Source organism: Anomalospiza imberbis, chromosome 12 (genome assembly GCF_031753505.1).
Source record: "Anomalospiza imberbis isolate Cuckoo-Finch-1a 21T00152 chromosome 12, ASM3175350v1, whole genome shotgun sequence".
Taxonomy (NCBI): domain Eukaryota; kingdom Metazoa; phylum Chordata; class Aves; order Passeriformes; family Viduidae; genus Anomalospiza; species Anomalospiza imberbis.
The window spans coordinates 13,967,224-13,976,208 of NC_089692.1; the positions used below are offsets into that span (position 1 = coordinate 13,967,224).

Here is an 8,985-nt window from a genome sequence, read left to right on the forward strand (position 1 = left end):
GAGATGAGGACAGAGTGCTGGATGCTGGGGGATCACAGTTACTGCTCTTGAGTGAAATGGCTGGGGACACTGAAATCTTCCAGAAGGGGGCTCCGATATCCTGGAATACCCAGAAAAGCTCATGGCAGAGAATGTGCACCACCAGCAGATAGCAGGGTGACCACTTTGCTTCTCAAGGGAGTAGTGCAGCAGGCCTCCCGCGTCCGTGGGTGCTGAGACAGTCCCACTGCTCTGTTCTCTGAACAGCCAGAGGAGTTGACTTGAGGGAAAGCTGAAGTGCAGGGGAGGCAGGGGCACACTGGAGTAGTTATGTTTGGTGCTACACTGCCTCACAGTGGAAACCGAGTACCTAAGAGGCATCCTTTGAGATATGTGAGAGCAACCCATGCTAGGAACTGCTGTTCACTGATGAAGTGTTTTACTCTCTCACTTTTACTAGGACAAGCCCAACAGCACCTAGGTCTAGAGCTATTGTTCTTCCAGGGTTAACATTGCTTCTCACAGTCTCTAGTCATCAGGCCGACTCCTCACAGAAGTTACTGTGATTTCTGCAGTCACTGTTGTTTCAGGAGAGCAGCCATCTACAGAGCAGCCCACTGTGTCCCACGCAGGGGCTAAATGGGCCCAGGGGTGTATGTCCTGCTGAGTTTGGGTCAGGATCACAGCCAGCCTTGGGCACTCCCTTCTTGAGTCCTTAGAATCACAGAATATCCTGAGCTGAAAGTGAGACACAAAAGGATAATTGATCCAACTTCTGACTGCATTGGACTACTCCAGTAATCACACTGTGTGCTTGAGAGCTTTGTCCAAATGCTTCTTGAGCTCTGACAGGCCTTGGTGCCATGACTACTTCCCTGGGGAGCCTGTTCAGTGCCTAACCACCCTGTCTCTGGGTGAAGGACCTTTTCCTCAGCCTCAACCTCCCCTGACACAGCTTCATGCTATTCCCTTGAGTCCTGTCAGTGCTCAGGGTCAGAGCTATCATAGACAGTTGTGTATCTGAGCTTGGACTGTGCCAAGGTTCATTTCATTTCTATGTTGGGTGTTAGAGACAGCTTCTGTAGCGATAGTCCAGTGCTTTGCAGGCACTCTGGCTGCTGTAGCCCTGCTGCAGCCTGGGTCCCTTCAAGGCCGAGTGATTCCTGTTGCAGCAAACTGCGGCACATCATCGATGAGATGGTAACCACGGAGCGGGAGTACGTGCGGTCACTCCGCTACATCATCGACAGCTACTTCCCTGAGATGGAGCGCCTTGACCTCCCCCAGGACCTGCGTGGGAAGCGCAGCGTCATTTTTGGAAACCTGGAGAAACTCTATGACTTCCACAGCCAATACTTCCTTCGAGAGCTTGAGAGCTGCTGCAACCACCCACTGAGGGTCAGCCACTGCTTCCTGCGACACGTAAGGCACCAGCACCTTGCCCCCGGGCACAGGCTCTTCCAGACATGAGCTTGGTTTCTGTGCCTTTCATGTTGTGCTTTGCTGCCAAGAGACACTGCCAGGGAAACAAAATGTCTGCTCCTTAAAGCCCATCTGTTTCTCCAGGGACATCCCTTACATGTTTTCTGTCTGTGGTGTCAGAGGTAATGACTAGAGTGAGCAGAGAGGTACAGACCAACTCTGGGAGAAAAGGGCTGCTGGGCAGATGCACAGGGACACAGGTCTTAAGGTCAGCTGCCCCATGCATTTTGCTGCTGTGTGGCGTGAATAGTACCAGGTGACTATTGGGGTATGGAAGAGGCTAGGGATAGCAGAACAATGAATCAAAAAGTCCTAGCTACTCTGGGAGTAGGAAGGCAAGAACATTCCTTGGCTCTTAGTGAGCTTGAAACAAAGTTATTCCTCATATCAGAGGAGGCTCTGGTGCAGTGTGAGAGAGGCAGAAGTACTAGAGTAACCTGCCGGGGTCGTGGCTGTCACTATGTCCTGGGTGCATGGGTCTCACTCGAGGATGGATCTCTTCTGCAGAAAGACCAGTTTGGAATGTATGCGCTGTATAGCAAGAACAAGCCGAAGTCAGACTCGCTGCTGGCCAGCCATGGGAATACCTTCTTCAAGGTGAGTTCCACTGTCTGTATCAGGATTGCTCAGCGTGTTTGGTCACTGATCTGTTTAAGCAAAGCCAACTTACCTGCCTAAGGCGGGCTCGATGCTGCCTCTGCTTCCCTGGCACAACTCTCTGCACAGCTGTATGGAGGGAACAGGGCAGAAGTGCAGTGAGGGCTTGGGAAAGAAACCCAGCACACAGCAGCATTGGCCCTGTGGCTTTACATTTCCCCAAGAGTACTCATTTTCCCTGAGTACCCCAGTCAGGAGGTGTCAGTGCTTGCCTGGAGGCACAGGGTTCTCCTTGGGGAAGCTGCTGCCTTCACTCTGCTGCATTTCTCAGTTCAAGCAGGTGCAGCTGGGGGATAAGATGGACCTGGCCTCCTACCTGCTGAAGCCCATCCAGCGGATGAGCAAATATGCCCTACTTCTGAAGGACCTGATCAAGGAGTGCAGTGAGGCACAAGAGCAGGAGCTGGGCTATCTCCGTGCTGCTGAGGAGATGGTGAAGTTTCAGCTCCGGCATGGGAATGACCTGCTGGCCATGGATGCCATCCGTGACTGTGACGTACGTTCCAGTGTCTTCCCCTGCCCAGGGGAGCAGAGCCACACTTACTCCCCTCCTCTAGACTTGGGATCTTTGGATTGTACAGTGAGCCTCCCCTCAGGTTCCCCCAGTGATCAGAGTTCTGTCCGCCAGTACAGCATAGCAGGAATGCTGAGGCTGGATGAGCTGCTTGTCATAAACATGCTCCCAGTTGCTTACCAGTGATGGGAGGCAGCCTCGCAGCCCTTGCAGATGGCATCCTGCAGGCTGCTTTGGACCTTTCATCTCTTGAGCTGTCAAAAGAGGGTCAGGCAGATTGCAAGAAGGAATCCAAAGTGATGCCAATGCCAAGAGTAGGGCAAAATCAACTAGATGGGAGTTGGAGAGGCATGCAAAGTGCAGCACTGTAGAAGGAGAAACCCCAGGGCTCAGGGTGGAGTCGGATCAGTCTGGATCAGGAAGAACTGAGGAGCTGGCCTTCTGACCCAGATGGGCTCCTCACAGTGGATGGAACTCATTTCCTCCCCAAGAGAAAGCTCTGGCTGCTGCCTGTGGTTGCCATTTCAGAGGTTTGTCACAGATCTGCACAGGGAGACAGAAGAGGGTCGTCTGTGGGTTACACATAGGAGAAAGGTCCAGCTCTCCCCTGAGCTTGGAGCCAGTTGTTTCAGCCTGATGTGGTCCCCAGCAATGCCATGCAGCCTGACTTCTTCGAGAGCCCTCTTAAGATGTCAGGTAGCTGCCACTTCTTCACCACCTGGGCTACAGCCATATGGGACCATACTCTCCAAGTCCAGATCTAGGGCTGCCTGGGTCATGCTGGTGGAGTCTTATGAGTATGTCCTCTCGTGTCCAGGTAAACCTGAAGGAGCAGGGGCAGCTGGTGCGGCAGGACGAGTTCACCATCTGGCTGGGCCGCAGGAAGTGCCAGCGACACGTGTTCCTCTTTGAGGACCTCATCCTCTTCAGCAAGCCCAAGAGGATCGAGGGTGGCTTTGATGTGTATATCTACAAGCGCTCCTTCAAGGTAAGGGCAGCCCTGCAGCTCCCTCTTGTGTGGGAGGTGTCCATGGCTGGTTTCCCCATGGCACATATCTCTGAAATGGGAAGCAGGAGCACCTTCAGCAGAAGAGCTGCTCCCACCATTTCTAAGCCTCCTCCAGACCATGCGGTGAAGCCAGAAGGGAATGCTTCACTCATTAATGCCTAGGCCCTCTGTGCTGTGAGATGTGGGACCAGCATTTTCTGAGGGTTGTGGAGTATGGGGGAAAGGCAGCGTGTACGTGGCAGGGAAGTGGTGGTAATTCTGGATGGAACACTAGGAATTGCCTGAGCTGTCTGTGCTCACCTGTGTCCAGGACATACCTGCTGCTTTCCAGACCCTCAGGCTCCTTCCTCTTAGGTCTGCCAAGCTGGGGGTAGCTCTAGCACAAGGTTTGAGCAGCTTACTCTTTTTGCTCCTGATGCAGCCTCGTTTATGCTTTGCTTTTCCTTTTCCTCACAGACTGCAGACATTGGTCTGACGGAGAACTCTGGAGACAGCGGCCTGCGCTTTGAGATCTGGTTCCGAAGGCGGAAGTCCAGTGACACCTACATCCTCCAGGCCAGCTCAGCTGAGACTAAGCAGGCCTGGACCAGTGACATTGCCAAAATCCTGTGGCAGCAGGCAGCCCGCAATAAAGGTGTGATTCCTTCCTGGAATTCCTTCTGTGCCGCAAAAGGTGCGGGAGCCCTGTTCAGCTCATGCTGTCCTGAGTAGGTTTGGATCCTGTTACCAGGCAGCTCTGTGCAGCAAGCAGCTGTGTGCCAGCATGCAGCCTCAGGAGCATGTGCTGGGCTTGGCTGGGCATGTCCCTTTCCTGCCCCTCATCCCCAGGGAATTCAACTGGTCCAAGCTCTATATGACTGTAGACACCCACCTGTTCTCCATGAACAGAAGATCCATGGTCAGGGTTCCCTGTCCTGTGAGCACAGGCTGTGGCCCTGAAAGACTTGTTGGTCTCCCTGTGATCTAGGCCACTACTGGAGCTCACTGATCATGCTGACCAAGTCCCTCCTGTCCCCCACGGATTTCCCGCTTGGCAGGACTCTAGTAGGTGGCATGGCACTGAGCTACTTGGCTGGAGCAGGGCATGATTGCTTGTTCCTGGAGACTCCACAGCACTGGGGAGGGGAGGAAGGGGAGAAGAGATCTAATCTCAGCAGTTCAGAAACAGCCCAGCCCAGGAGTGCTCTAACCTCTGGCTGAATAAAGCCTGTGGGGAGGGTTGGGTTGGGTTGGGTCAGCCTCACAATGTGGCTGTGGGTCTCTTCCTCTCCAGAAATCCGTATGCAGGAGATGGTCTCCATGGGTGTGGGTAACAAGCCGTTCCTGGATATCAAACCCAGTGAGGCAGCTATTAATGACCGTGCTATTGATTACATCATGAAAGGCAGAGGTAGGTGCCAGCTGTCCCTTCCCCCTTGATCCATGTGAGTGAGGCAGGACTGGTTCTCAGGGATTTTTTTGTATGTTTTCTGGCAGGTGCCAGGACCAGAGCCTCAATTGCAGTGTCTCTGTTTGACCATTCCAACCCCTTCAAGAGGACACAGACGCAGCTTTCCACCGGCAGCACCCCCACGACCTACACCCCTTCCTCCTCCTCCTCCCTGCTGGGGCCCCTCAACCTCCACATGTACCTGGACCAGGCTCTGCTGCCAGGAGTCCTGGCCCCCAGGCGCCCCTTTGACATCGGCACTTGCATTGAGGAAGATGAGCTGGAGCACGAGACGAGCAGCCAGCCCTCAATGAGTACGTACAGCCCCGCTGCTCTGCAGCACCTGGGATGTCTGGGCTCATCCTTGCACCTTTTTCTGTGCTGTGTGGTCAGACCAGGCTTGCTGGGGTCATGGCAGTCCTTGTCTCCTACCCAGACCAGGGCATGAGGGTCCTGCCTTTCTATGCCAGCTCTGTCTCAGATTCCATGAGGGGAGTTAGCTCAAATACAGGGGTTATAAAGTACCTGTTGAGCTGCAGCTGTACCCATGGCAGGCTTGGTGCTGTGTAGTGATAGATACTGCTGTGGTCTTGGGGACTTGTGTCCCTGCCCCTCTGGTATGAAGTGCTCTGTCCTTCGCCCTCACCATCCTGGCCCTGTCACCCTTTGCCTTCCCTTGTGTGAACTTTGTTGGCCAGCCCATACCAATCACCAGCATCATTATAACTCTTCTTCCTTGTGTTGGCTGTCTGTGGCTGATCTGTGGGCTTGTGTGGCCATTGCCTTTGCAGACAGGTACGTTATCAAGCGTATGTGGCATGGGTTGTATGCAGCCCAAAGTTGTGGTTATTAGCATGACCTTCCTCTCTTTCCCCAGCAACAGAGAGCTCAGAGTCATCGCACTGCATGTCAGCCACTGGCTCCAGCGGCTCCGACAGTGGCTGTGTCTCCAGCGTCCCACAGGAAAGCTTCTGTGAAGACATGGGCTCGCCCTCTTATATGCCCGTAGGCCCACAACACAGCTCTGCCATGGAGGGCAGACCCAGGTTCACAAACAGCCAGTACATTTCTGCAGTAAGTGCAAGCAGCCAAAACACTCTCTTCACTTTGCCTGCTCCTGTAACTGCCTCTCCAGTTCAAGCCACTGCCTCTCACAGGGGGACCGAAGATGCTGCTTTTGGGCTTGGGGTGACTGTGGGGAAGTGACATTTCCTCTTGCAGAGACTCGCATCCTCTGGGGCGGGCGGGAGCCCTCTGGTGCAGGAGCCACCCCTGCGGTGGCCAAGATCCCTGAGGAGATGAGCTGGAAAGGACCTGCAGTGCTGGAGGCTGCACAAGGAGGAGATGTTGCACAAAGAGGAGCTATAATGCTGCCATGGGCTGGGGTACATAAATAACCTCCTAGAATGGATGGAGGTCTGCTGCACATGCTACCAAGCTCCTTTCTTGGGAGGTTTGGGCCTTTTTTGGGGAATGATGAGATGGAGGAGTGGGAGCCTGTTGCTCTGTGATGCCGGTGTGTTCCTGGGAGTTCTCAGTTGCTTCCTTTCCCACTAGAGCCTGTCCTGATGCTGTTGTCCTCTAACCCCATACTAACGCTGGCTTCTCTCTTCTGCAGAAAGCAGGCCAGGTCACCATAAGTCCCTCAAGAATAGTGTGAGCCCCTCGGCCCCGCCTCAGGAAGTGGAGTTGTTGTAAGTAGCTCCTGCAGGGGATTTTCCAGCAGTTCTGAGTGCTGGTCAGGTTTGTCCATAGCTCTGAGTCAGGGGAACCTCACCCTCAGCTCCTCTGAGTTTTCCCCATGCATTCCTGACTGGTGTCTGAGGCTCTGATTCATCTGGTTACAGAGGAGCAGCTCCCATGGAGCCACACTCTGAACAGCTGGTCTCATGCTTTCTGCCTTGCAGAAGCACAACAAGCAAAATCACGTTCAGGTAGTGCTTGACCTCCTCCTTAGTGTTCAGATGAGCTGCTTTCCTCTGAATGCTGCCCACCTGTCTAACCACTAATCTGTTTCTTGTGGCTGTTTGCCAAAATCCTGCTCTAGTCCCTCTGAACTGCCTTGGGGAATCACAGTATTCTCCTCAAGGCAGATTTGTCCCACAGTTTTCTTTGAACCTCCAAAGAAAACGGTACTTCACCAGGCAGAGGAGCCTGCTAGGTTATGGTCAGGATGTTCTGAGGGAGCTTCCAGATGTTGCTTCAGTATTTAGTGATTTTGGGAGGATGCCTTGTCTGCGAGGAACTGTTGATCCAAGGAGGGTGAACCCTGACAGGACTTGCGGCCAAGCAGGGCTCCTGCTCGTGGCTGGCAGCCCTTGATATGTCATGTCAGAACCCACTCAAACCAGCCTGCTCTTGTCTCAGCCTTTTCCTCTGTCCTTAGGGCTGAGCCTCCCTTCTCACAGGGAGCAGAGGGGTGCAAGCGTGAGAGAGGCAGGATTAGGGTTTGAATGGTCAAGGCACAGGGTGGTGAATGGCTCGTAGGTTTGGCACTGTGGGGTGTGACACCATGCAGGCCCATGGCTCGTGACCTGCAGGTGCAGGAGTTCAGAACCAGCTGTACAGAACCAGCCAAGGTTCAGATTTAAGATCCTGAGCCCCTTCTAGAGGGTCACAGATGAGACTTTTGTAATGGCCACAGAAGCAGTAGGGACAGAAGCACATAACCTTTGGGTGAGTTCTGAGGCACAGAGGCAGATCTCCACACAGGGGAAGAGCTGTGCTTCTCCTGCAAGGCTCTTCCTCTAAAACATTCTTTCCCCACCAAAATTTACCTCTGACAAACAGTGGATTTCAAGTGTTTTGTGAAGTCACTGCTGGCCAGGACAGAGGGACCTGTGGGATCCTGCCATCTCACAGGAGTGCAGCTGGTCTAACCCATTGCACGGTGCTGTGTTCCAGGTTTGATTGCCATTTCAAACTCACTGAAGACCCCAGGCCTCTGACCAGCAGAAGGACACAGTCTTCATCCACGAAGATATTTTTTGCCCATTATCAGGCTCTTTCAAACAGCCCAAAACCTGACCTCTGCCTGAGACGAAGTCCCAGGAAGGCTTCTGTCAACTAAATGTAATAGCTTTGGTGTTGGATGGGACCTTGGGCATTTAAAACTCATTAGCCCTATATTTATAAGTAACATAGCAGTTTGGGGAAAAAAAAAAAAGTATTATTTTTAAAGCTATGAGTTGTACAGATTTTTATTACAAGTGACTCTGTTACTATTTGTTGTATAAGCTGCACATTTTATAAAGTTTTTGGAAGGGCATGAAGAGAAATTGAGGTATTTAAAAAAAGTAGTATAACTTTCTGTTTCGGGGTTATAGTGACCTGAAGCTCAAGTTTTAACGTCCTTCCATATGTTCTAAATATGTCTATCGTAGCAATAACTTATTTCCTTGGCTTAATACTTTCATTCTAATAAAAGCAATTTCATTGTTATAAATTGTTTCTTCAGATGGTTCTTCCAGTGCCTTGGTGCTGAGCTAATCTCTCTCATAACCATCTGTCAGCTCTGCCACTCTGCCTGTGCCACCTCTGCTCTGACTGCCAGCTCCACCTGTAAATCCTCAGTGCATTCAGCAGAGAAGGGGGAGATGCCCAGGCAGAGACTCCCCTGATGCCAGTGGGGAGGCTGACACAGAGAGGGGCTGTGGAGCAGCCAGCAGAGGTGTCAGTAGGAGTGAGGAAGAGGCAGCTGTGTGGTGGAGCTCAGGAGGCACCAAAGTTCCTGGCTCTAATTTTAGCCACTTGCCCCCTGTAGCTGCTGTCCCAGTGCAAGTTTCTCTCTTGCCCTGCTGGCTCAGGTTCCAGTGGCTTAGTTCAGGCTCCATTGTGCTTTGTCCTGGTTGTGCCCCTGGTTTTGGAGTGATGGGGACTGGCTCCTTGCTTCATCTCTGACTCAGCCCCTCTTCT

At 52.7% G+C, this 8,985-nt stretch overlaps 1 protein-coding gene across 6 annotated transcripts in view; it reads left to right on the forward strand.

Annotated features, from left to right (window-relative positions):
• Positions 1-8,515, forward strand: part of PLEKHG4 (pleckstrin homology and RhoGEF domain containing G4) — a 92,432-nt gene extending 83,917 nt beyond the window's left edge. For 3 of the 6 annotated variants that reach the window (XM_068202918.1, XM_068202919.1, XM_068202922.1), the window contains exons 15-22: positions 1,152-1,401; positions 1,969-2,058; positions 2,390-2,614; positions 3,450-3,620; positions 4,098-4,314; positions 4,915-5,031; positions 5,118-5,384; positions 5,948-6,545. In XM_068202918.1, the coding sequence (XP_068059019.1) occupies positions 1,152-1,401; positions 1,969-2,058; positions 2,390-2,614; positions 3,450-3,620; positions 4,098-4,314; positions 4,915-5,031; positions 5,118-5,384; positions 5,948-6,276 (1,666 nt within the window). In that variant the 3' untranslated portion in view covers positions 6,277-6,545. Of the gene's footprint in view, positions 1-1,151; positions 1,402-1,968; positions 2,059-2,389; positions 2,615-3,449; positions 3,621-4,097; positions 4,315-4,914; positions 5,032-5,117; positions 5,385-5,947; positions 6,546-6,688; positions 6,765-7,974 lie in introns of those variants that run through there. The other 3 variants (XM_068202921.1, XM_068202924.1, XM_068202923.1) reach the window with 3 other exon arrangements.
• Positions 8,516-8,985: the final 470 nt, after the last annotated feature.